The sequence below is a fragment of the Sylvia atricapilla genome, chromosome 5 (genome assembly GCF_009819655.1).
Source record: "Sylvia atricapilla isolate bSylAtr1 chromosome 5, bSylAtr1.pri, whole genome shotgun sequence".
NCBI lineage: Eukaryota > Metazoa > Chordata > Aves > Passeriformes > Sylviidae > Sylvia > Sylvia atricapilla.
In genome coordinates, this window is record NC_089144.1 from 22,426,882 (window position 1) to 22,453,564 (window position 26,683).

At 54.4% G+C, this 26,683-nt stretch overlaps 2 protein-coding genes across 2 annotated transcripts in view; one reads left to right on the forward strand and one right to left on the reverse strand.

Annotated features, from left to right (window-relative positions):
• The window catches only part of TASOR2 (transcription activation suppressor family member 2), a 36,050-nt gene extending 26,398 nt beyond the window's left edge, over positions 1-9,652 (forward strand). The window contains exons 17-24 of the mRNA XM_066319540.1: positions 743-1,529; positions 2,005-5,112; positions 5,682-5,801; positions 6,092-6,245; positions 6,902-7,007; positions 8,031-8,203; positions 8,512-8,626; positions 8,892-9,652. Of these exons, the coding sequence (XP_066175637.1) occupies positions 743-1,529; positions 2,005-5,112; positions 5,682-5,801; positions 6,092-6,245; positions 6,902-7,007; positions 8,031-8,203; positions 8,512-8,626; positions 8,892-8,895 (4,567 nt within the window). The 3' untranslated portion in view covers positions 8,896-9,652. The remainder of the gene's footprint in view (positions 1-742; positions 1,530-2,004; positions 5,113-5,681; positions 5,802-6,091; positions 6,246-6,901; positions 7,008-8,030; positions 8,204-8,511; positions 8,627-8,891) is intronic.
• Positions 9,653-10,382: 730 nt separating this feature from the next.
• Positions 10,383-23,978, reverse strand: GDI2 (GDP dissociation inhibitor 2). The gene is made up of 11 exons (XM_066318886.1): positions 23,809-23,978; positions 16,639-16,746; positions 15,954-16,053; positions 15,547-15,681; positions 14,159-14,357; positions 13,825-13,956; positions 13,383-13,482; positions 12,464-12,635; positions 11,664-11,808; positions 11,459-11,513; positions 10,383-11,376 (listed from the first exon to the last, which is right to left on the reverse strand). Exons 1-11 carry the CDS (start codon positions 23,851-23,853, stop codon positions 11,221-11,223), a joined length of 1,347 nt encoding a protein of 448 aa, XP_066174983.1. The 5' UTR covers positions 23,854-23,978; the 3' UTR covers positions 10,383-11,220.
• Between the last annotated feature and the right edge of the window lie 2,705 nt (positions 23,979-26,683).

Below are 26,683 nucleotides of genomic sequence, written 5' to 3' on the forward strand. Positions count from 1 at the left end.
GGAGCTGCTGGAGCAAATCCAGAGGAATCCATGGAATTGTTCTCAAGGCTGGAGCCCCTCTGCTCTGGGAGAGCTGCGAATGTTCAGCTGGAGAAGGGAAGGATCCAGGGAGAGCTTCCAGAATATTTCGGGGCCTGAAGGGGCTCCAGGAGAGCTGCAGAGGGACTGGGGACAAGGCCTGCAGGGACAGGACACAGGGAATGGCTTCCCACTGCCACAGGGCAGGGCTGGATGGGATCTTGGGAACTGGGAATTCCTGGCTGGGCTGGAATTGCCAGAGCAGCTGTGGCTGCCCCTGGATCCCTGGAATGTCCAAGGCCAGGTTGGAGCAGCCTGGGACAGTGGGAGATGTCCCTGCTGTGACAGGAGGTGGCCCTGGGTGATCTTTAAGATCCCTTCCCACCCAGCCCGTTTCATGATCCCACAATTCCTGTGGCTCTGCAGCTGGAATTTGCACCTAAAGCCATGACCCCAAATCCTCCATCCCTCCTTTGGAGCTTGGATTTCCTCTCTTTATCTTCTCCTAAATAAAGCTGGAATCTGCATCAAGCCCAGATCTGTGTCCCCTCTGCCTTGGAGCTGAGCCCTGTAGGGAGCTAGAGATGAATCCCAGGGATGAATTTCCAGGGTTGAATTCCCTCAGAGGAATTCCAGGGGTGAATTCTCAGGGATGGGATGAATTCCCTGGAGCTCAGTGTGGGACGATGAAGATGTTTCTGACTCTCTTCCCTCCCCTGTGCAGGCCCTGGGATCCCAATCTTCCCGACGACGTGGAAGGGATGAAGCTGATCCTGCACATGTGGGTGGCTCTGTTCTACAGGAAGCCCAGCAAGCTCCTGAGCAGCTCCAGGAAGGTGGTGGAGCACATCAATCCCAAGAAATTCGTCTCCATCAACAGCTCCGGAGCTTTCCTGGAGCTCAGCGACGACAGCCAGGACTGCTTTGGCTTGGAGACGTGTCCTGCAGACTCAGCCTGGGATCCTGACCAGACTCCCAGCAGCTCCCTGGATCCCAGCAACCCTTCCCAAGGCTCCCTGGATCCCAGCAACCCTTCCCAAGGCTCCCTGGATCCCAGCAACCCTCCCAGCAGTTCCCTGGATCCCAGCAACCCTTCCCAAGGCTCCCTGGATCCCAGCAACCCTCCCAGCAGCTCCCTGGATCCCAGCAACCCTCCCAGCAGTTCCTTGGATCCCAGCAACCCTTCCCAAGGCTCCCTGGATCCCAGCAACCCTCCCAGCAGCTCTCTGGATCCCAGCAACCCTTCCCAAGGCTCTTCCCAGGCAGACAAGGAACATTCCCAGACATTCCCTGCCGATTCGCAGACCGATGCGGATGGAACTCCCGGGGACAGCACGGTGTCCTCGTCCTCAGGGGAGCTGCCCTGTGGGGGGGAGGAGGAGCCTTCCTCCACCAGCTGTGCCGAGGGTCTTTCCCTGCAGGATCATTCCAGGGAAAAGCTGGAGGTGGAACACAGGGAGCCCCAGGACATTCCCCAGGAGTGCGCACATGGTGTCTGCAGCAACACTGCGGTGAGTGAGGGCTTGGGCTCCAAGGGACAATTTTCCTGTTAAAAGAGCAGGATTTTCTCCTTTAAACAGCAGGAATTTCTACTTAAACAGCAGGGCTTTTCTCTTTAAACAGCAGGAATTTCCTCTTAAAACAGCAGGGTTTTCCTCTTGGAGTAGCAGGATTTTCCCCTTAGAGTAGCAGGATTTTCCTGTTAAAAGAGCAGGAATTTCCCCTTACCAGGAGCAGGGTCTTCCTCTCACAGGAGCAGGATTTTCCTGTTAGAAGAGCAGGAATTTCCACAGGACTTAAAACCACAGGACTTTCCCCCTTACAGGAGCAGAATTTTCCTGTTTATAATATTTATATTATAAAATACAAAAATATTCCCTGCATTTTCCTCTGAGGATTGACCTCTGGATTGTGTTCCATGAGGAGGCAGGGTTTTTTTTCCTGAATTTCCTCTGAGGAAAACTAACCTGTGGTTTGTGTTTCCAGGAGGAGCCAGCCAAGGAGGAGCTGCTGGATGCTAGGATCACCCCCAGCCCTTCCCAGGAGCTCAGCTCTCCCAGCAAATCCCTGGATGCACCAAGCACAGAAAACCCCGGGAGCCAAACCCCGAATTCCAGCACAGCTCTACAGACAGAGCCCCCCTGTGCACCCCGGGAACAGCAGCAGGAAGAAGGCTCAGGGAGTGGCCCTGGCCCTCCTGAGGATGAGGACGGAACAGGAGACTCTGGCCATGCCCTGGAAGTTGAGGATGATCCACAGCCTGCCCGCCATTCCACGCCCTTGGAAGCAAATCCTGGGACTGCAGAGCCTGCGGGAGCCACCGAGGAAGGGGAGGGATCCCAGGAGCTCTCTGAGCACTCAGAAAAAGAGGAGAGGGAGGTGGAGGAGAAGGAGGAAGAGAACGAGGAGTTTGAGGATGAAGGCTCCTTCCAGGGCCCCGTGGATCTGGTGCTGTCGGAGAGCAGCGATGCCGAGATGGAATGCGAGCAGAATCCCGGGAATTCGGCATCTCCTGAGGAGTTTGGTGTCCCTGAGGAGGAGCCAGTGGCCAGCCCCACCTCCCTGGCATCCCCCTGTGCCCGCAGATCCTCCCCAGCCTTGTCAGCTGGGGCTGGGAATGACCCTGGAGACGATCCCCAGGAGATGTCACCACACCAGGATGAACTCCCGGATCCCTGGGACACTCCGGCCATGCCGGGCTCGGATCCCGACGGGCTCGGAGCAGCCGAGGTGGGGTCACCCCACAGCGGCAGTGGGGAGCTGCTGTTGCCCCCTGAGGCCAGCCCTGCGTGTGGGACACAGCCTGACAGCAGGATGGACAGCCCAGCACCTGCCGGGGACACCCTTGGGTGCTCTGAGCAGGAAAACCGGGATCGGGCCCCCTCTGGAGAAAGGTGGGAACCTGCTGGGAGCACGGAGTCCCCCTGTGGGCTGGGAATGAGCCTGGCCCTGTCCCCTGACTCCAGCTCTGTCTGTCTGACCTCTCCTGATGGATCCCTGGATCCCTGGGCTGCTCCAGAGGATCAACCCAGGGACAGCATCCAGTCACCGACCCAGAGCGAGCTGGGCAGGAGCAGCTGCTTGTCCCAGCTGGGTGGGGATGAGGCTGCTCCCGACCTGAATTCCCTGGACGATGAGGAGTCAAACCAAGGTGGGAATGAGGTTTTGGGGGAGGAGGAGCAGGGAAGCCCATGTGCCAAGGGCATGGAGGAGCTGGATGATCCCGTGGGAGCAGGAGATGACCTGGGGGACTCTCCCTTGGACTACCCAGCCACAGGAGACGAGTGCAGAGCTGAGGAGAGGGAGGATGAGTTCTCTGAGGCAGGGAATTCCCCTGGGGACGACAGGAGCAACGTGGAGATGGAGCCCGAGATCCCCTTCCAGCAGGCAGACAGGGAATTCCTCCCGGAATCAGAACCCTCCTCCTCCATCAGGGAGGGAATCTCAGCCGTCCAGGAGCTCCCCAGGCAGCAGCAGAGCTTCCAAAACATCCCTGGAGACTCAGCTCCTGCTCTTGGAGACTCAAATCCTGGCATTCCCTCCATTCCCAGCCGGCGGGAGTCGGTGCTGTGCTGCCTCTGGAGGCCGTGCCGGGAAGGAGGAGCTGCCCAGCTGAGCGTGCCTGCCTGGAGCCTGGACTGCTCCCTCAACCCCAGCTGCTCCCGGGAGCTGATCCCATCCCCAGCTCCCTGCTCCCCCAGGGATGAGTTGGAGCCAGCAGAGCCGGGTTCTGCTCCTCCATCCCCGTGTGATCCCTGGGATGATGCGGAGGCTGCGGAGCCGCTCCCTGAGGGGCTCCCGGGGGAGTTCCCTCCCAGCCCCGACAGCTGGTCCCAGAGCTGTGACAGCCCCGGGAATTCCAGAGGCAGCCCTGAGGAGGAGCCCTGCCCACCGGAAGATACGGGAACAGGCAGCATTCCCAGTCCTGCACCTTTCCCAAGCTGGGAATGCAGGCTGTGTGAACCTTGGGATGAGTGTGAGCACAACCCCGAGGGATCCCAGCCCTTCCCTGATCCTGACTGTGCTGACACCGAGGTAGGAGAGGGAGAAATTCCCGATTCTCCCATCCCAGCGTCGCCGTGGGACGAGCACAGGGATCTCCCTGGAGAACACCTGGAGTTCAGTGATGCTGAGGATATCCCAGAGCAGCTCCCAAGCCAAGACACCCACGAGGGTTTGGCCTTTGAAGACCCATTGGACAATTCCTTTGGTGACTCAGAGGAGGAATATTTTGAGGGGAATTCTCGCTCCCCACTTCCAAGCAGGAATTCCTGCATCATGAGATCCGTGGATGCTGCAGGAGCAAGGACTAACAGGGACAGCTCCTCCAGGAGCTCCCTGCACATGGAGGAGCACGGGGAGGACTGGGACTGGGAGATCCCCAGGGATCCTGGCAGCTCTGTGCTCAGCAGGCAGTGCCAGGAGAGGATGGAAAATTCCCAACTCCCCAAGAAGCACCAACACTGCTCCCGGGAATCTCACCTGGCCCGGTCCCTGATGGGGACCTGGAGGAGCTTCGAGGAAATCACCCAGAACACTTTGGACATGGAATGCCTCCGCTTCCATTATAAGCTAAAAGAAATCCTACGGAACGGCAAACCCTCCTTTTCTACCTCCAAAAGCATCTTCCCCACCCACCTCCCTCCCCGCTCCGCCCCCATCCCGCCCTCCCCTCGCAGCAGGAGCCCCTTGCAGGTGACAATTCCCCCCACGGACACATGGCCCCACAGGGACACCTGGGGCAGCAGCAGAGGCAGATCCCAGGCCCGGAGCCGGGATCCTGGAGCTCCTGTCCACCTGGTGAAGCTCCGGTACCACCGCGTGCCGCCGGAGCCGCGCAGGGACATCAGCAGCATCCTGGACGAGTATTCCCACTTCCAGAGGGTGGTGCTGGGCAGGGCCCAGGCTGGGAGGGATCCCCCAGGGCCGTTCCAGGCCGGGAAGGGCCATGCTGGGCCGGAGCCGTTCCAGGAGATGATGGCGGAGCTGCGCGGGGCCCTGCGCTCACACCTGCGCCGCGTGGCCGCCGCCGCGCTGCCCGGAATGTTCTTCCTGCTGGAGACGGGCAAGGAGCCCCTCTTCGACAGGGTCAAGGTGGGAGATGTCCCTGGGGCTGGAGGGGGATGGGTTGGAAAGGACTGGGATTGATTTGGGTGGATGGGGAGGGATCAGGGTGGGTTGGGATGGGTCAGGATGGGTGGCTCCAGGGAGAGCTGAGGGTGGCAGGGCCAGGGACACTTGGGCAGGGCTGGTTTGGGAGGCAGGAGCCACCTCAGCTGCCAAGCAGGAATTAGAGTCTCAGGCACTGAGGTGGGACAGGAGCCTTGGGATTGAGTCAGTGGAAAATCAGAATGGTGGAAAGGACCTTAAGGATCATCCAGTTCCACCTCCCACAATCCCAGGGTGCTCTAACCTGGCCTTGGACACTTCCAGGGATTCAGGGGCAGCCACAGCTGCTTGGGGAATTCCAGCCCAGCCAGGAATTCCTTCCCAAGATCCCACCCAAAACTACTCTGGTTTAGTTTGAAGTCCAACCATCCCCAAGTGCCATCTCCCTGTGGCTTTGGGCTGGGGACCCTCCCTTGCCCTGGGCAGCCCAGAATTCCCTTTCCTTGCTCCCAGGAGAACATTCCCCATCCAAACCCCTCTGCTCTGTGTTGCAGGCCCTGCTGAAGGCTCGGGGCTTTGTGAGGACAGAGCCTCTGAGTTTCCTCGGGGCACAGCGCAGGGAGCGGCTGCTGGTCATCGTCAGGAACGAGGACATCTCCTCCCACATCCACACCGTGAGCATCAGCCCCTCCTTCCCTGCTCCCAGCCCTGCTCCTCCATCCCAGCATCCAGTAAAAATGTTGGAGCAGCCCAGCTCCGAGCAGTGAGGTTGGGCTGGCCTTGTCCAGCCTTACCTGGAGTCAGCAAAGTCAGGGAATGTTTCAGCCCTGTGTTCAGCCTTGGGATGGGGACACAAGAATCATGGGGGGTGGGATGGGATCCATGGGATGGGACCTATGGGATGGGATCCATGGGATGGTTCCCTGGGTTTGGGAGCTGTTCCCAAGCCCCTGTTCCTGGGCAGGTGCCATCCCTGCTGAAGCTGAAGCGCTGTCCCAGCGTGGTGTTCGCCGGCGTGGACGATCCCGAGGAGGTCACAGGTGACACATTCCAGGAGCTCTTCCAGGCCGGAGGATTCGTGGTGTCTGATGAGGAGCTGCTGGAAAGGGTGACCCTGGGTGAGTCTTGACACATTCCCAGATCTTCCCCTGGCTTCTGTTTCCAGTGTGGAATTCTTGCTCTCTCTCTGGCTGTTGGATCCCATCAGGATGGAGCTCAGGGATCCCCAGGACATCCCAGAGCAGGGCAGGGCTCCTCAGCCTGGAGAGTCCTGGAATGGTTTGGGTTGGAAGAGACCTTCAGGATCATCCAATCCCATGGGCAGGGTATCCCAGGCTGCTCCAAGCCCCATCCAACCTGGCCCTGGACATTCCAGGGATCCAGGGACAGCCACAGCTGCTCTGAGAATTCCAGCCCAGCCAGGAATTCCTTCCCAAGATCCAGTGGAAAAAGGAGGAGAACTTGCTGCTGCTGCCTTCAGCTCCTCAGTGGGAAGTGACAGAAAACTGAGCCACCTTTTCTGGGAGATGCCCAGTGACATGACAGGGACAAGCTGCTCTTGTCCTTTCCGATATCAGGGAACAAATTCCCACCAGGACGCAATCCCGGATCCCACCCTGTGCACTTTGAGTCTCCATCCTTGCAGAGGGACTCAGAGCTCCCCTGAACAAAGCCCTGAGCACCCTCAGGTGGCCCCATTGGAGCAGGGCTCAGTCCAGAGTCCCTCATTCCCATTATCCCCATTCCCATTTTCCCTGCTCCTGTGTCCCCCCAGGCCAGCTGAAGGAGGTGCTGAAGGTGCTGGAGAAGCTGAACAGGAATGGGAGGTGGAAGTGGCTCCTGCACCACAGGGAGAGCAGGAAGCTCCGAGGAGACCTCAGGTAACAGCCCTGCCTGGGGAATTGGGGATTTTGGGGATCCCAAAAATTAGATTTGGGACCTGGAGAGCATCAGCTGGCCTAGAATGTTGTCCTGGATGTGATCCTGGATGAGGCAGAGCTCTTGCAGTTCTCCTTGCTCCCTGCTGGGCTTCCAAAAGCTTCTTCCCTGTCTCCTGGGCAGAGATTCTCTCAGGAGTGTCCCAGGATCCTGGAGAGGTACAGAGATCTCCCCTGAGGAGCTGCTCGTTCCCAAAACTCCAAACCAAATTTCCTCCCTTTCCGGTAGCTCATCCCAGCTCCTGACACAGCCCAGGAGCTCAGGGCTCCTTCCTGGGGCTTTTCCTGCCCCAGCACAGCTGGAATTTGGGGAGGGATGAGGAGCCCTGAGCTGGGGATGTGCAGGAGGAATTGCCAACTCCAGTTCCCACCATGAGGGAATTGCCAACTCCAATTCCCACCAGGAATGGTTGGAAGATGGAGCTGCCCTGGCCTGGGCTCAGCCCTGGGATGGGTAAAGTGAGAAAAACTCCTGGCTTGGGATAAAGACAGGTTTAACAGGGAAAGGAAAAAGTGGGAAAACCAAGGAATTCATCCCAGGCCATCCCCAGCAAAGCCAGGCTCCACCATCACCACCTCTCCCAACATCCCCTCTCATCCTTCTCCCAGCTTTATATCCTGTGCCTGATTCCAGGGTCTGGAATATCCCTTGGGACAGTGTCAGGGAGCTGTGCTGGTCCTGTGCCTCCCCAGGCCCTGGTGGAAGAGCAGCCTTGAGTTTTTCCAAACCTCAAAACCTCTCTGAGAGCCCCACAAATCCCAAAACAAACCTCTGAGATGAAAATGAACCAAAAACAAACCAAGCACAGGCAGTCCTGGAGCAAGGGGGAAAAATTGTCACTTCTCAATCTGGATCAGCAAAAATCACCCGTGAGGCTGCAAAAACCCCCCTGGAAGGGCAGATCCCGTCCTCCTGCTCCTCCCCTGGGGAACGATGAACCCCTGAGCCCTCCCTGTGCCCCTCAGGGACGATGCCCAGAAGAAGCAGCTGCTGCTGAGGCACTGCCAAGGGGAGGAGCTGCTGGAGCTGCTGCCCTTCCACGCCTGTGATTCCACCACCGCCGGCCCCCGGCGCGTCCCGTGCCTGCTGGAGCTGCAGGTGCAGCACATCCACGCCCGGTTCGCCGTGTACCTCACAGGTAACGGGATCCCAAACGCCCCCAGGGCCTGAATTGCCTCAGAAAGGGATGGAGGAGGGATAAAAAAACCCCAGTTTTGCTGCTGTTCCTGTGGGAATCGCTCGTTCAAGGTGCGGTGAGAACGCTTTTCCCCAAAAGGTTTTTTTTCTGAAAAGGGATTTTTGGAGGTTGATAAATTCCAGTGGTTTTTTGCAGCCCTGTGGGTGGCTGAGGATGTTGGCAAAACACCAGAGCAACCAGGGTGGGATTTAGGGAATTCCCTACCTCGTCTGTTTGAATTAACGGAGCTGCTGCTTCTCCCCTTGCAGAAAATCCCAGCAGCAGCAGGGAGATCCTGGAAAGCAAAGGAATCCTTGTGGCTGACATCAACACCTTCCTGGGCACGGTGCAGGAACTGGCTGCTCCCTTTAGAAGAAGCTACTGGTGAGAGGGGAAAACTTGGGATTGATCCCAAAAAAAGCTGGGAGCAGCTCCTGGGCTTTGTGTGGGATGGGCAGCAGGGATCCTATAGCAGAGCAGGGAGAGTCCTGAAGTGCTGGATCTGGGATCTGCCAGGGTTGATTCCTGCAGCTGGATCCAGGAGAGCCACGCTTGGCACTGCTGGAAAATGGGGAAAACTGCAGGCCTGGCCCTGGGGAGGCTCTGCAGGGGGCACAGGGAGCTGACCTGGGCCACGTCTCTGTTACAGGTGACCAAACGAAGCCACGAGGACACGGCTCCTCCCCAGGCCCTGGGGCACCGGTGTGGGCATCCCAGTGCTCTGGGGGACATTCTTACCACCAATCCCAGTGGATCCCCAGGAATCCATCCCAGTGCATCCTTACCATCTATTCCAGTGGATTCCATCCTTCCCAATGGGTCCCCGCTGTCAATTCCACTCGATTCTCCCACCATCCATCCCAGTGGATCCCCATCACCCATCCCAATGGATCCCATCCATCCCAATGGATCCCAGCTGGGGGTGGGCGACCTCAGTTGTAGCTCTGTACATAAACCTTATTTAAAGGTGGGAAATGCAAATCCTCTGGGTTCATTCCCTGCCCTCCAGTCTCACATAGGAAAGGCTTTTCTCACGGTACAGGTATAAGTTATTGCAGGGGTTTCAAGTCTCTGGCGCAGCAGACAAATTAATTTCCCAGAGTTGACTTGAAGGGTAGGAATGGGCAGAAATCCGTTTTCCATGTGGCTGGTGCTCTCCAGGCCCACACTACATTTCAGCACAGCCCTGCTGGGGCTCATCCCAGAACGTGGAATCCTTGTAAATACTGGGGAGCCGGGATGAGGAACAAAGGAAGCTCTTTATTTATGGGGGAAACACCACATCCCGGCCCCGCTCCTTTTAAAGGGCATCCCTGGAGTTCCTTTTTAAATTCAAGACTTGCGAGGCCGTTCTGTACAGGATGACTTTGTAAATTAGAGTTTGATTAATAAAACCTCCAAAAGAACAAAGTTTCACACGGCTCTGCTTGCTCAGCATCCAACAGGGAAAGGGAAGGTGGGGGGTTTTCCAGCTGAGAACCAAGCAAGGAGTGATGAAGCCAGGAAGGATGGAATAACCAGAGGAATAAGCAGGTTACAACAGGTAGGGATAATGGGATCACTTCAGGGTTTGTTTTCCACCTGCTCTGGCTCTGGCCTGGTTTGTGGGCACTGCATGAGGGAACTTCCACAGCCTCACTCCTGGTGGGAATTGTTCCTGGAAGTGGCACCTCGGGAGGAGGAAGTGCCAAAAGCCCCGGCTGAGAGGAAGGAGGGGAAGCCCCAGGTGGGCTCAGCCAGGCTTTGGGACCGTGGTGGGATCAAAGCTCAGTTCCCTTTGCGGGAGCAGCAAGGGCTGAGGGAAAGTCCCTGCCCCTGAGCCTCCCTGCAGAGCTGCTCCAGGGCTTCTCCTGGAGAGCTGTCTGCCCAATGCCAGCCCGGGAATCTGGATGGATCACTCCGGATTGGAATATCTCAGGTTCAGGACAGAGAGGAGCCCGGAGCAGGAATGATTTATTCCAGCTGTAGCACTGGGGTGGCTGCAGGGAACAGGGATTGTGCTGGAGCACAGCCTGAGCAGCACAGCCTGCAAAGAACCACAGAACCAGGAAACATTTCCAGCTCCCATCTCAGCCCTGGCAGGCAGAGATCCTGCAGGATCCCAGCCACAAGTGCAGTGAATCAGACCAGAGGCCAGGACTGGTTTCCAGAATTTGGCTTTACTTCGCAGTACAGAAATCATTTGGAGCCTTGAGGAGACACGAGAAGCACAGGCTCTGTCATGCCGATACCGCAGCGCCGTTTGGTCCATCCGAGAAGCCACCAGGGGACAGAAAATACTTCCACATCTTGCCTGCTCTGTAATTTGTTCTCTCAATTTTATTAAGATTAAAACACAAAGGAGCCTTAGGCACAGCTGTGTCCCAACCGATGTAAACGGGTTTAGAAGCTTAAGTGGAGGTTAAGTTCTGTGCCCAGAACGAAGCCAACATTTGCTGCTACAATAGGTGTGGGCTTTGTCCATGATACAACTTTGCCACAGAGTTAAAGATTGATGGGAGAGACTTTTAGGGATGCTGTCCACAATAATGGAGTGCTCAGTTTCTATTTTCCTTGATACCAGGTTTGAGTGACATCAGCGTCACATCTACGAGCTCACCAGAAGCACAGGGTTGTGAAGGATGTTTTACAAATGATTAAAAAGACAAGGTAAGACACAGCTGTCAATGAGTTATTTCAAATCTGCACCCACGTCTACATCTGCAAAAATAATAATAATAATAATATTAAGTTCAGTCTTGCCTTTCACTTAGGAGGTTAGTCAGGAATTTGCCAGATTCTGGACAGCAGCCCTACTAGAATGAAATAATTAACACATGATATCCAAAAAGGGAACATTACCAGTGCAGTACTCTTCAATCTCTCAGAGATGGGATTACAAAAGCAGGCCTTACAATATTGAATTTCGTACAGTGTTCATTAAGTTCCTTATATATTCATATTAGCCGATTTAAACTTCTCCTAATTAGAGACTCTCATTACTGCTGCTCCTCCTCCCCATAGATGTCGTTCTTCTTGCGTTTCATCTCCTCAAAGTCGAACTCTGACCCCATCATCCTCTTGTAAATATCTTTGATGTCGTCGCACGTCGTCTCAAAGTGGGTGGTGGCGTCGTAAGTGCGTGAGATGAAGATCTGGAAGCAGAGGCAGCGTTGGAGCCCCGAGCTGGAGCCTGAAATCCCCTCCCAGATCTGAAATGACTCAGCCCTCACTCACCTGGCTCTCAGTGCCCAGGTCGGTCGGTGCAAACAGGTCGCTGATGCTCACAAACCTGGGGAGAAAAAGGAAAAGGCGCAGGGTGGTTTTAGAGCAGGAATGGTTTGGTCCAAGGGCAGCACTCGAGGGAGCTCCGAACAGCTCCTGGCAGGCGGATGGCTCCAATCTCCCAGCACAGAGGGAGAGGAGCTCTCTGAGGACTCACTTCTGCTCAATGGGCTCCAGGAGGTCCAGGGCTGGCTTGATCTCCTTCTCAGGGTCTGCGGTCTCCACAGTGGTGCTGGCGATGGCGATGTACTTGCCCTGCGCCGCCACGTTGTGAGCAGAGGAGATCATGCACACGTAGATATCTGCGGGGACAGGCCACAGCTGCAGCCCCAAACCTCCTCCAGCTTCACCCTAGACCTCCTCAGCATCATCCCAAAAACTTCTCCAGCCTCATCCCAAAAACTCTCCAGCAACATCCTCAAACCTCTTCAACCTCATCCCCAAACCTCCTCTGCCTCATCCCAAAACCTCTTCAGTGACATCCCAAAACCTCTTCAGCCTCATCCCAAAAGCTTCTCCAGCCTCATTCCAAACCCTGCCTGCACCTCTTCCCACTGCCCTGGCACCTGGCACCCCTTGCGTTGTTCAGAGACCTTGGAATGAGCCCCATCCTTGCCCTACGTGCTCTCATCTCCTCCTTGAGCAGCCTGGACATGGAGATCCCCCAAATCCAGTTTCCCCTGCTGGCTGCTGAAATCCAGTGGGATTCCTAAGGCTCTGCTCCAGGCTGAGACAGCCCCTGCAGACAGCCCCTGCACACACCCCCAGCCCTCACACCCCTCTCCCAGTCTGCTGCAGCTTCCTCCCAAGCTTTTCCAACCACAGCCCCCTCCCCTAAGGGCTCTGAACTAAAGCTCAGCCTTGCTGGGATCCAGAATCTCCTGGAGCAGACCCTGAGGTGTCCATGTCCCTCACCCAGAGAGAACAGGGAGCACAGCCCCAGCCGTGTGCACACACCTGATTTCCGGTTGACCTGGTTCTGTGGAATGATGATCTGGCACGAGTTGGCATCATTTGTGTTCTTGATGGGGTGGCTGAGGATGCAGATGACCCTGATCACCTGGCCCACCTTGGTCACTCGGTCTGACACGTAGCTGGGGTCGCAGATGAGCTGTTTGCAGCGAGCCACCTGAGCGTGGAAAATCACCCAGTTGACATCAAAAATCCGTTTTCCCAAAATAATTCAGTATCTGAGCAATCTGAAATTTCCAGGCTGCACAGTTTGGTCTCTGATGTGCATTGTCACCTCTGCTCCCAGCCAGGACATGTCATTCCCACTCCCAAGGGACTGAACTGTGCTGGGAGTGCCTGCTCAGCCAGGAGCATACTCAGAGCTCCTGAATTCCCAGTTCAGGAGCTGCAGCATTGCCAGTTTTATCCAGGCAGCTGCAGGAGAAGCTGCAGGAAGGAAGGCAGACCACGTGCCAGCTGTCAGAGCAGCTCCAAGTGCCAAGGGCAGAGCTGGTTCCAGGTTAGACACAAGGAACAGCTGAATTATTCACTGCCAGCCCATGTCGACCTCATCCCAACTCCTGCATGGAGGCTGGAGGGGGTTTTGGGATGTTGCTGAGGAGGTTTTGGGATGAGGCTGGAGGAGGTTTTGGGATGAGGCTGGAGGAGGTTTTGGGATGAGGCTGGAGAAAACCCTCCTGCATGGGGGTTCACATACTGAATGTAAAGTTTGGAATGGTTTGGGTGGAAAGGACTGCAGCCATCAGGACATTTGGGCACAGACAGAGCAGCCCCAGCCCAGCACATTTGGCCCTTGGGCTTAAGAAGGGTATTTCTCTGTAGCTGTTGTGCTCAAACCCAGAAGATCCGAGCTGTGAGGGGCAGATGTGGGGTGGGGAGCAAGGAAGGTGGGAAGGGTCTGTACCTCCCCCTCAGACTTGACCCCGACCACTTTGCCGTTCTCGATGACGATCTCCTCAATGGGCTTGTTGAGCATGTAGGTGCCTCCATAGATTGCACTGAGCCTGCAACAGGAAAATCCCTTCAGCACCTCCAGGGCTGCATTGGAACAGCCCCTTCCAGCCCCCAGGGTCTGCTCCACTCAGATAAACCCCACTTCAGAGCTTAACCTCCTCAAAACCCTCTGCTTAAACACACTCTGCCAACAGGATCTCTGAGCAAATCCAGAGGTAAAGCCCAGAGAGAAAGAATCTCATGTGGAGGAACCACCTCTTAATTAAGTGTACGAACCATTAAGAACCACAGCATTTTATGCAGCGTCACACTGTGGAAGCTCGAGCGCTGACTCCACACCTCCACCTGCACACCCCATTGAAGGAAACCCAGAATCAAAGCCAAGTGCTCACCTTGCAAATCCCTGGGGCAGCTCTCCAAGGCCATAGAGGGGGTACAGGTAGGGGCTTTTCCCATATCGAGCCAGTGACTCGCTGTACAACTTAATCCTGTTGATTGTTTCTTGGCAGGGTTGATCTAGATAGCTGGGAAGGACAATTACACCATTTCGGATGTTTCCCAAACCAGCAAAACATTGACTTGCCATGAAGTTTCCCTCCCCACCCTCCAGCTGCTCCTGGGAGTTCCCTTTTAGGGGCACAAATTTTACTCAGGAACGCTCAAAATTTAAAATAATCAATCCCATCCTAACCCCAAATCCTGGGATTTGGGATGAGCCCCACTTACTCATCAGTCCTGTAGAGAGCCAGGGCATGGCCCGTGAAGTCAATTACATCTTGGCCCAGGTCAAACTTCTTGTACACATCCCTCATGGTGGTTTTCTTGGGGTCCACGCCCTCGAAGGTCCGCGGGTCATTCTCATCAAAGTTGGCCACATAAACCAGGAATTTCCTGAACCGGCGCTTCTCAAACAAACCCATTAAACCTGAGAGCAAGGGAGGGTGAGAATTCAGAACCAGGGTTTGCTGAGAATTCAGCAGAACCAGGGTTTGCTGAGAATTCAGCAGGATTGGCGTTTGATGAGATTTCAGATTCAGGGTTTGGTGAGAATTCAGCAGAACCAGGGTTTGGTGAGACTTCAACAGGAATTGGGGTTTGGTGAGAATTCAGAATCAAGGTTTTGTGAGAATTCAGCAGGATTTGGGTTATGTGAGAATCCAGCAGAACCAGGGTTCTGTGAAAATCCAGCAGAATTGGGGTTTTGGCAGAACTCAACAAATCTTCAATGACTTTTGTGTCTTTTCCATTATCAGCAGTGGGTAAGAACCCCTGAGTGTTCAAACAAGGAATGGTTTGGGTTGGAAGGGACCTTAAAGGTCTTCAGTGCCACCCCCATGGGCAGAGATACCTCCCACTGTCCCAGGCTGCTCCAACCTCACCTTGGACATTCCAGGGATCCAGGGGCAGCCACAGCTTCTCTGGGAATTCCAGCCCAGCCAGGAATTCCTTCCCAAGATCCCATCCAGCCCTGCTCTCCTTTAGCCTAAGGCCATTCCCCTTTGTCCTGTCCCTCAAACCCCAAAGACAAGGCTGGACAAGGAACTCCTGATTCCTTCAGGAAGATCTGCCGTGAGGAAGGCTCAGCCCTCCAGATCTGGGGCTTTAACTGCAAGGAGTCACCTCATCAGATTTTTCACATCCCACATCTGGAGCTCATGGAATGCCCTCTAGATCCTAATGGATTTCACCACACTGTTATTAGTTTTATTTGAGGAGTGAAATTTAAGTAGGCAACAATCAAGGTTTGAGGTGCCATATGTAAGAATTAGTCATTCCAATTTCCTGCAATGTTTTTTTCACACACACAACTCCAACAAGGACATGACATCAAATATTTATGGCAGAGCTGGCAGCAACGAGCCCCAAATGGAACCTCTTGAGGAAGGAAAACACTGCCAGGTTCTCAGCAGAATCTCACTGAACAGGCAGCTTGGAAGGAAATGAGAGCTTAGCAAACCCAAGGCTCATATTGCAAGGGGTGCTTGAAGTCAAAGAGGTGCAGGAGAACCCTGAGGATGCTCCTTAACACATGAGGAGCATCAAGAATATCCCAGGGGATGGGTTTGCCTTTGTTTGGGGGATTCAGAGGGAACAGAGAAGGTGCAGCTACTCACTGGAGGCCAAAGCTTCTGCCTCAGTGGAAGGAACTTTGTAGATCTTTCCTCCCTTGTAGACGAAGCTGCCTTCAATCACCTTGAAGTCCAAGTAACGAGTGACTTCTGTGTAGAGCAGCATCTTTACCAACTGACCTGCAAGGGGAACAGGCAAACATGGACACAGCAGCTCCCAGGGCAGCTCTTCCAACACAACAAACCCTTCCCCAGGCTCAATCCCCACAGCAGGCTGAGGATAAACTGGGACTAAAGCCTTGGCTGGGATCTCTAATCTGGAATCTTCCTGCACCACTTCACAGGGGTTTGGATCACATGGATTCAAGGATAAGGATTGGAATGGCAGTCCCTGTGCTATTCCAGCACCCAGCACCAGTCCAAGGAATAACTGGGAGCTGAGGCTCACTCACCATTAGCCATAAGGAATTTTGGGATGAGGTCCACGTTCCAGTCTCTTCCCCGCCCCATAGATTCTGGTGGAGCTCCCGGGAGATTAAACCTTTTGTAGAGCTTTGGAGAAGAGAATACAGAACTTATTATAGTCCAGGAAATCTGTCTGGGTGTCAATTCTCCCACACATGGACACACTTTCCACCCCCACAGCTCCAGGCTGAACACAAGCTCTTCAGAGGCAGCTTCTGGCTGCAGTTTTAGCTCCAATTTGAGTTTGGAACACGCACAAACACATCCAGTCAATTGTTACAGTAAGAAGCAGGCAGTGTAATTCAGCTCATCCAGGCTTTCTCCAGCCAAGGATTTGGGAATTTATGAACCTGATGAACTGTTTAATATGACATTTCTTAACCTAATTTACAATTTAGCTGAATAGTTTTAACATCCAGCTGTGGAATGCTCCATGCTTGGATTTGCTTGGATTCCAGCTGGGAATTCCAGGACACAACACAATCTACCCACTCCAAACACCCCACAACGGTGTTTTCCTCACTGTTGCCTGCTGAGGAAGTGCCAGAACACTTCTTGACTCAAAGGAAACCCTCAGGGTCATTAATTTGAAGGCATCCTGAGGCTAACTGGGATTAAATGCCCTTTATGTGCCCGGGAAGGACAGAAGGACGGGGCTCCGGCCACACTTACATCTTCCAGGGGTGTAATGGATGCACTTTCCCCTCCATAGTAAGAATTCCGATCCATGTGAAGGACTTTCTTTCCATTCACTGACATAATCCCAGAGAGGATGCATTCCTGCAGGGAGGAAAGGATGCAAGGGACAGGTCAGCTGCACTGGAGCCTCCTACTTCCCATTTTTCCTAAGGAAGAGCATGTTCAGACAGCTCCAGTGCAGGTAGCTGCAGAGCCCTCTGCAAACAAGCACAGCAGTTGCCTCATTCCAGAATTCAGGAACCTCCTGGAAGCAGATTAACCTCTTCATCAATTTATTGTCTGCTCTGGGCAAGCCAAGCAAAGGGTTAGAGCTACACAACCACCACCTATCAGAGGGATTTTTTGGGAATTCCATGCATTTAAGCCAAAGGAAAATCTGTCCTCTAAGGCTACCAGTTTAAGGATGTCCACAGAGAGGCAGGAGAAGTATGAAATCTTACCTGGACTTCAATCAGTCTCCTGAGCAGCTCAATTATTAATACTTGCCACACTCAGGATAACCAAGAGCTTCTCTCAGAGAGCAGCATAAAGAATAAATGAAAGCACTTGGGTGCTTTATCCTTGCTCTGTCCCCACTGAGGTTCCCTGGAGCAGCAGATCAGCTGTTGTGGCTGACTGCAGCCCCAAGAGGCTGAGCCTCACCACAGAGCACACACAGCCTGCAGAACCAGCTCAGGCCTTGCACAACTAAATCCCCATTAAAACACGACTTTGCACCGGTGCTGGCATTCCCCAGCCAAAGAGCTTAACACAAACTTGAATGTTTGCGTGCTTAGGGCAGCTTATCTTGGAGGTTTGACTGATCTCGCTCTGCCTCAGCTCCCTCCAGCAGCAGAATTCTGGCTGAGTTCTGAATCCAGAGCTCTCCTTCGCCATCACCATCTCACTGGTAGATCCTGGCCACGTCTCACATGAAGGGTGGGACTTGGAGAAACCTGTGGAAGGTGTCCCAAGGTCCTTCCCACTCAAACCCTTCCAAAGTTTTGATTCAGTTTGTGAATCCCTATCCAGCTGCTGAGAGATGCCAGCACTGCACATCTGACAGGATTCCTCCCTGCAGCCCAGCCCTCCTGCAGAGATCTGAGTCTCCAGGAGATCCTTCCTGTTTATTCCACAAGCACCTCAGTCAGGACTCTCCTCCTGTGTCACTTCCCCCTCCCGTGGAGTGCAGGAGGTTCATTTCTAGCTCCACACTGACCAGTGCAGGTGTCAGTCAGGAAAACCACCAACACCAAGAGTTTCCCACTGTGGATGGTTTGTAAATCCTGACTCCAGTCAATCTTTGTTGTAAAGGAAGCTGTAAAATCAACTTCCCCAGCCACAGTAGCTCTCAGGGGTTGTTTTGTGCTGAAGGTCAGACATCTGGAGGTGCAGGGATGGTTGGCAGGCTGAGGATTTGCTGTGCTGGTGCTTCCAGGTGGCAATGGAAAAACCTTCTCCGTTGGGATAGCAGGGCACTGCTGGCCAGTCTGTCACCAAAATCCAGCCAAGGACCTGAGGAGCAAAGCTGGAGCTGCCTCATGCACAGCAAGGACACTCTGAATTCAGTCCCTGAAGACATGGAAGATTTCCAGCACGGTGCCCACAGGGCTCCACGATCTCCACGTGACTGGGAGTAGTGAGCCATAGTGCTGCCCACAAAGGTCTCCATGATCCATCAGCTGCTCCTTCCACTGTACCATCCTTCCAAAGATCCTACAAGGTTCCTCCTTTTTCCCCCACAGGCTGGAGCAAGCAGAGAGACCCTCCCAGCAGATACAGCTGCACCAAACCCTGTGGGAAGTCACTACTCAAGGCCTACAATTCTGAGTAACCACAGGAGTGGAAGTGTTAATGATTAACCACACCCAAGGCAGGGCTGTCATACCAAGGGCATCATCAGCAACCAGTTAAATTCACAGAGCTCTGTGGCTGGACTTGCTCTACCCTGTGATTTTTTCCCCCCCTGGAACAACTCCCAGAACTTTGGCTCACCAGCTCTGCCAGATGGTGGCACAGGACTGCAAGTGTCCATGCTGGAGCTGAGCCACAAGGAAGCCAAGCAGGATTTCACCGCTCAGTAAGTACCAAAAGGAGAGATGGAGCTCCAGTCAAAGCTACATCCACTGGTCTGGATGTCAGCTGATTACAGTCACCCACTTAACCTCAAAGCATTCCTTGCTCTGTCTTCCCAGAAGAGGAAGTGTGCGTCCCTTCTGCAGGTCACCTGTCCAAATTACCAGCAGCCCTTGGAGTGAATCTGGACACCAGCAGAAGAGATGAGAGGCCTTAAGCAGCTCTTCACACGCATCAAACACGGCTGTGGGGACTGAGGTGGAGCTGCTGCACTGCTCTTTAAGCCAAGGCTCACTGAACAGGCACTGAAATGCTGCACAGCCCTTTCAGGCCACTTCCCTCTGCAGCCATGCCGGCCATAAAGCACACGGCTGCACAATGGATTGATCTCCCAGCTCAGCAATTCCTCTGGATGCCGTGCTGGCTGCAGGAGCAGGAACCGCTGTGGTGTGGGTCAGGGAGCCAGGAAAACAAACTGTGCTGATAAGGGGAGGGCTGGGGAGAGTTTAGAGTGCAAAGCAAAAAAGGGGAAGCGTCAGAGCTCAAATCTGTGCATTTTTTTGCCGTTTTATAAACGTCGCCACCACCCAACAGGAACAGGGGGCAGCTGCTGAGAGCAGCAGCAGGACACAGCAGGGAGAGCTCCGGGTGTCCAGATCCAACAGAATCCTCATGCAAATTGCAGTCACGCTGCTACTACAATGCACTCCCTCAGCCAGTTCAGGTTACGGAGGCTCCCAGGAGCTCATTGTGCTGCTGAATGAACCACTGAGTCTGAGCACCATCAGTGTCGTTTGCAGCAACACTCAGCCACTGCAAATGGCCAGGGAAGCAGGGAGAAACCAGTATTGGGAATGCGGAGACAGCACATCCACTGTGAATCCATGGAAATAAAAATAAGGAGTAACTTGGTGTTTCCATGCTTGCTTAAGACCATCAGCTCTTCTCTGGAGCGCAGGAGCTGGCCATGAGCAGCCCTTGTGCAGGCAGAGGCCTTGAGGAGTGGAGGGAAGCAGGAGGTTTCTGTGGATTTTCTCCAAGTAGGGCGGCAGTTCAGAAAGGCTCAGACAGCCCGATGGAAACTGGAGCCAGCGGCGCTCCTGTGACGGCGCCGAGGGGAAGATTGGGCAAAGCACCGAGCAAAAAATCCCTTCGGCTTCGGGAACGGGCTCTGGCACTGCCAGGCTCTTTCTTCGAAAGGCAGGGCCCTGCTGTGGCCACAGTCACACAATGGGCTTGGAAGGGACCTCTGGAGAGGTTTGGTCCAACCCAGGCAGGGTCATCACCTGGAGGAAGCGACACAGGCAATTCCACCTCACACCCAAAGCTCTGCTCATCCTACAGACTGCAAAACCAGCTCCTCACTGCACTGGAACAATCCCCTCCACTACCAGGGGACAGTGACAGTCCACACGGGGCTCACAGACACTCTGAGGCTCTTCAGGCAGTGAGGCCTGGGCCCATAGGAATAAATATATCCTGAACCCCTGAGCGTGGCTCCTCTGCTCCTGCAGAAAGTGAATGTGTATCTTTGTGGTGGATTTGAATAGCTTTAACATGGGGAGGCAGCTGCCAGGTAAGAAGCTTAGTTCAGCCTGCAGAGAGTGAAACCTCAGCAGAAACACAGCATTCACCTACTGGGGCTGAACTGGAGGGTTTCATTATCCCCAAAATTCAAGGAAAATAACTTTGTACAAGCACAGAGGGCAGGTAAAACAGAGCCTGTCACCAGGCATAACATCTCACTCCAAAATAGCCAGGTGAGGAAGTACCAAGCCACTTCCACACCAGAGGTGGAAATTGCAAAGAACTGAAAAGAGAGGTGTGAAAATACAACCACGAGGGGCTCTCCAGTCTGTGACCACTGCACCAGATTAAAAACGAGTTTGTGCAGTAGGTCTGCAGGAAGATGATCCCTAATCTGCCACACGACACACATGGAAAGCCTAAGATGAGAACCTTAAAGCTATTAAAGCTCCAGCAACCTGGAGAAGCCATTCCCACCAGGAATGAGGCAGCTGGAAGATCTACCAGCTCTCCCACATCCAGACCCACCAGGACCTGCTACTTCACACTGATCCATGCAGGAGGAGCCATGGAGCTCACTGCAGCTGGGGGAGGTCTGAGGGGTTGTATCAGCAGTAATTCAGGATTATTTTTCCCCACAGTGCTAAGACACACCTCTGTGAACTGGCACTGCAGTGGGGTGCCATCTCTGATTAGCACACAGAAGGGAAAAGCTGAAATAGTTTGAGTGCCAGTAATCCCAGTCCTAAAGCTGCCTTTAGTCCTTCATTATTGGTCGAGGAAGAGATTAACACCTGAAATATTTATGTTGCACTTCCAGATCCATCCCAGTGAAACTCACACGTGCACTCACAGGCCCCACAGACCCAACCAGAACGACCACTACAATGGACATGTTTGTGCTCTTTTACAAAGCCTCAAACGGCCTCATTCTTCCTCTTTAAACCAACAACTGAACTTTCCCTTTGGAAAAAAAAAACCACCTCCAGATCCAGACATAACCTCAGATTCTTCAGCAGCAGAATCCAGGACCAGCTTGAAGGAAAGGGTGGTTGCAAACATCACCAGAACTTCCCCGACAGCTCCTTTGGAAAAGAAAAGGAACAACTGGAGGTGTTTCCAGTTCCTTTTCTTCAGGAAGCCTGACTGTGCCAGCACTGGTACCAAAGCTGGAGGAGCAACCTTCAAAGCTTCATGTGAGCGCAGGTGAATGCTTCAGCTCAGCCTGATCCAGCTCCACTCACCAGCCACAAGGGTTGAGCCAACACCAGGAATTCCAGGCTGCACCAGCACCTCTGATTTCCATTCTTTTCCACATCAGCTGCTCAAGACAAGATGAAGTCCACTCTAATTGGTATTTCAGAGGGAAAGCCAGCACACCAGAAGCAAAATCCGAGCTCCTTGGCTATTCCCAGGCTCTGGAGTTTGATCAGCACACCTTCAAATACAGCCCTAATTTATTCCTTTTAACTCAACTGCTGCTCATTAGCAGGAGCTTGTCTTAAGAGTGATTTCACAAGAGGCCTTTTGTCAAATTTACACTGGCATTTGTCAGTTTGAGATTAAGCCCTGCGTTCACCAACTTGATACCCCGCTCACACCAAAGCATAAATTAACATTTTAATGGCGCTCGGATCTATTGGAGGCCCCTTCACTACCAAGCTCATTATATTTCTCCTCCCCAAAAGTCCCTTTCCCTGCTTTGCTGAGCCAGGGGCAGGCTTTAGGACAGACTCCAGCTTTCCCTATCAAAGGGAAGAAGCTTTTTCCTCCTAAGCCATTCCTCCACCTCAAAGGAATTCCTTGAAAGGAATGAAAGCGACTGGGAAAGTCGGGTGTCCCCTACAGCAGAGGCTCCCACACTTGACACACTCCAGGTTTGTTACCCTTCCTCCCAAAGCCAAAAAGAGGGGGATGATAATCCAGCTCTGCCTTTCCGTGGGGTCCTGTGTCAGCAGCCCCATCAATCACAGCGCCCAAACCACAGGAGGAAACGTGTGGATTTCAATTTAATCACCATCCCTAGGGAAAGTGGGGGAAACCCTTGCCAGGCCAACCCCAAGTAAGATCCTTTTGTCCAGCCACCTTCTCCCATTAACAGGAGGGAACAAAAGCAGGAAAGGCACAAGGAAGAAAGCCTCTCCACCATATTGGATTTTCTCTTCCCCCCTTCTCCAAACAATGCCTCGCATTTGTAACCTGCAATCCGCCCTCCCGCGGCATCTCCCGGCCTCCAAGGATGCAGGAATCGGGAGAAATCCTCCCGCAAAACCTCCGGGCAAAGACACTGCCATGGTTTTTTATCCCCCAGGGCTGCCTGCGGCGCGGGGCTGCATCCTCCACAATAGGACAAAGCCCCACCACGGCTCATCGCTCTCCCTCCGCCGCACCCCCATCAGCTGTCAGCTTTCCTTAGGGATCACCGGGATGCAGCGACGTCGCAGGAAAGGGGATTTTTTTCTTTTTGGAGGGGGGGAATAAGGGAAATTTGACAGGCTCGCCAGGCTCCCATCCCCCTCCTGCTGCAGTCAGGGCTGGATGGAGCCGAAGGCTGCAAAGGCGGAGCGGGAATGGGGATGGAGAGGGGGGGGATAACCACGGCTGCCTCCACCCTGCACGGACCTGCAGCCACGCTGGGTTTGTGGTACGGGGTAGGGGCGGGGGGGGCAGGGGAAGAGACGTGTGAAGGGAAAAAAATAAGGTAATAATTTCAAAAAATAAATAAAAGGCGATAAATGCCCGTCGGCGTTTTCTTGTCCGAGGCTCCCCACGCCCTCCCTCCGCAAAACAACCGCATTTCCTGGGGCCCCCTGGGAACGGCGGGGATAGGGGACGGGGGTGGATCCAAACACGAGCAGCTGTTGTAAAATGGATATAAATGATATTAAAAACCGAACCCCGGGGGTCCAGTTAGGGATGGGGAGAAGGATCCGGCGTGGGGCTGGGATAGGAGCTGGGGGGTGCCGCGAGAACGAACGATGGGGAAATGACCCAGGGGGGTCACACACACCAGACCCCCGGGGTAATGGTGAGGGGCGGAGGAGGAGGATCCCAGGCTGGAGATGAATGGGAAAGGATCCAGGGTGGGGGTGGGACTGAAGCCGGGGGGGTGCTGTGATAATTAATGATGAGGGAAAGCACCCAGCGGTCCCAAGGGGGTCACATACATCAGATCCCCGGTAATACTGGGGATGGGGACAGGGGGAAGCATCCAGACAGAGGCGGGGGGGCTACGATGGACAGGTGACAGCTAAATAAACGACCTGAATGGGGGGAGTGGGGTGATAATCAGGTGAGCGACAGGGGAGGGGACCGCACATCCTGGGGGAGGGGATAAAGACCCGAGTGCCCGAGGCAGGGGGGGGCTCAAACCCCAGGCTGGGGGGGGGAAATCAGGTGATAGACGGGCAAAAGGACAGCGGCACCGGGGCGGGTGAGAGATGGGGAAGGGGGTCAGCCGCAGAAGCTGGGGGATGGCGGAGGGGGGGGCGGCGGGGCGGGGCAGGGCGGCGGCCGCCCGCAGCAGGCCCGAGGCGCGAGCGGGCGGCGGCTGCTCCTCACCGTGAGGCCGGTGCCCAGCACGATCACGTCGTACTCCTCATTCATGGCGGCGCGCGGTGTCTCGGGGGTTTCTCGGCCGGGGCTGAGGCGAACCGGGCGCTACGCGGGGGCCGCGGGAGCGCGAGAAAATGGAGCCGCCGCCGTGAGGGGACCGCGCCGGGAGGGGCGGGGCCGGGCCACCTGCGCCCCGCCCACGCGCCTGCCAATCACAGTCCGAAACGCCACGCTATTGGCTGCCGGGGCTGTCACTCAAGGGGCGGGAGCAACGCGCGCGCGAGCGGCGCTGCCACCGTGGTGGGGGCGCGGCGCGCATGCGCAGTACCGTAGCCGCCCCTACGGGCTCCGAGTGCGTCGGGGGGATCCTTTATATGGGGGGTGGTCCTAAATTTGGATGGCGCTCCTTAATTTATGGGGGTTCCTCAATTTGGGGGACTCCTTTGTTTACTTGGGGCGTGGGGGGGAACTTCAGTTTAGGGAGCCGTCAGTTTGGGGGGCTTCTTAATTTGGAGGGTCCCTTATTTTGGGGGAGGCCTTTATTTGGGGTGGTCTCAGTTTAGGGGAGCCCTTTAATTTAGGGTGTTCCTCAGTTTGGGGGATTCCTTAGTTTAGGGCATTTCCTCCACTTGGAGGGGGACCCTCAGTTTATGGGGGATTCTTTATCTGGGGACAGACCTCGCTTTTTGGCGGGGGGGGGGGTCCTCAGTTTTGGTGGGTTTCTTAATCTGAGGGTTCCCTCTATTTAGGGTATTCATCATCTTGGGGGAGTTTTCAATCTGGGAGGGTCCTCCATTATAGGAGTCCTCAGTTTGGGAGGGGTTTCCTAATTTAGGGAAAGATCCTCTATTTGGGGGGAGGGTTCTTAATTTGCTGGGGTCCTCTGTTTGGGTGGGTCCTCTCGTTAGCAGGACATAAAATTCAAGGGGGTTCTTTGTTTGGGGGAAGTCCCCTATGTGGGCGATCCTTTATTTAAAGGGATGTTCATTAATATTGGGGAGGTTCTCAATTTAGGTCCTTAAATGGGGGGGGGGTCAGTTTAGTGGGGTCCTTAAATTAGAGGGTTTCTCAGTTTAGGGGTGGGGGGGTTAACTGAATCCCCCAATCCCTCCACATCAGGTGCTTTTCCATCCCAGACACCCCACAAACCCCTTTTGATGGGAAATTTGCTAATTATCCCAACAAACACCCATAATTAGGCTGCATTCCCACTTCCCAAACCTCCCTTTTCCTTCTCCCATGTGGCACCTCCCACATTCCCTCCTCTCCATCCCAAAACACGATGTTTTCCTCTCGTCCTCGTAGGGAAAACCCCAAGGTTTTCCAGAAGATTTGAGCTTTTCATTGCATTTCAGGATTTTTTTTTTCTAATCCTCATCACCACCCTGTGTTCAGTTCTTGGTGGGAAGCAGGAATTTTCCAGCTGAGGGTTGGGATAACACTCCATGGATCAGAATCCCCAGGAAGGAGCACGTAGGCAGCAAACATGGCAAAGCCGCTTAAGGACACCGATGGATTAGGCACCCTTAAGGCATCTTAATTTGATCCCCAAGCTCTGGACATCCCTCTGGAAGCACTGGGAATGATGGAGAAGTTCCCAAAATCCCGCCCGTGGTGGCTCAGGATGGGAGCAAAGCCCTTCTTTGGAAATGGTTTGGGTTTTTGGGACGAGGGAAGGTGGAGAGGTGGATGGTGATCCACAAGGATGCCCCGTTTTTGGTGGCCAAGTGTTAGGTACGGGATTCCAGGATTTCAGGAAGGAAGAATGGATTCCAAGAAGGGAGGAAGGATTCCAGGAAGGAAAAAAGGATTCCAGGAAGGAAAAAAGGATTCCAGGAAGGAAAAAAGGATTCCAGGAAGGAAGGATTCTGGGAAAGAAGGAAGGATTCCAAGAAGTGAGGCCTCTAGGAAGTATTCCAGGAGGAATTTCAGGAAGAATTCTGGAAAGGAAGGAAAAAAAGGATTCCAGGAATGAAGGACCATGGCTCTGCATCAGCCACCACCAGGAATTCCCATCTTGTGGGGACACATCCAGCTCGGGATGGGACAGGTGGTGGCACCTGGCGGGAGGATCCAAGGAATGTCAGTGTGGAAGTAGCTGTAGCTGGAATGTGGCCTAGATGAAGAGGAGCAGGAAGGTCTGGCTGTGGAAAAAAAGGGATTGATGGTGATCCATGGGCAGCAGCAGGTCCTCAAACTCTTGGATCATGTCCCCCAGCAGGATTGGGAGAGGACAGCCAGGGAGGGAATCCCCAGAGGAGTGGGAAGCACAGAAAGGCAAATCCCAAGGGGATCCAGGAAAAGCTCAGGAGTGGTGGAGTCCCCATCTCTGCAGGGGTTTCAGAGACAACTGGATGTGGCACTTGGGGACATGGCTTAGTGGGACATGGCTGTGCTGGGGGAATAGTTGGACTCAATGAGGACTTTTTCGACCTTAATTATTCCAAGATTCCATGGAAAAAGCCCAGATGTGATGAGGAGCAATAGGTGCAGTCCCTCAGCTTCGGTGTCATCCCAAAGAAACCTGGAGAGGCCAGCTGGGTGGGTGTGGCTTGGGAGTCTGGAGCAGGTGATGGTGCAACCACCAGAGAAAATCAGTTTTATTCCATTTTGATGCTCTGGAGTCCCCATCAGCAGATAGACATGGAGCTGCTGAAGCAAATCCAGAGGAATCCATGGAGCTGCTCCCATGGCTGGAGCCAGGCTGGGAGAGCTGGAAATATCCAGCTGGAGAAGGAAGGGTCCAGGGAGAGCTTCCAGAACATTCCAGGGCCTGAAGGGGCTCCAGGAGAGCTGCAGAGGGGCTGGGGACAAGGCCTGGAGGGACAGGACACAGGGAATGGCTTCCCACTGCCACAGGGGAGGGATGGATGGGGACATT

Excerpts from the sequence above, each read along its gene's own strand:
- GDI2 (XM_066318886.1), bottom strand. The coding sequence starts at position 23,853 with ATGAATGAGGAGTACGACGTGATCGTGCTGGGCACCGGCCTCACG. Across the intron at positions 13,957-14,158 it reads GCTCTCTACAGGACTGATGA|CTATCTAGATCAACCCTGCC; the intron begins GTAAGTGGGGCT and ends TGTCCTTCCCAG. Across the intron at positions 11,377-11,458 it reads ACCTGGGCACTGAGAGCCAG|ATCTTCATCTCACGCACTTA; the intron begins GTGAGTGAGGGC and ends CTCTGCTTCCAG.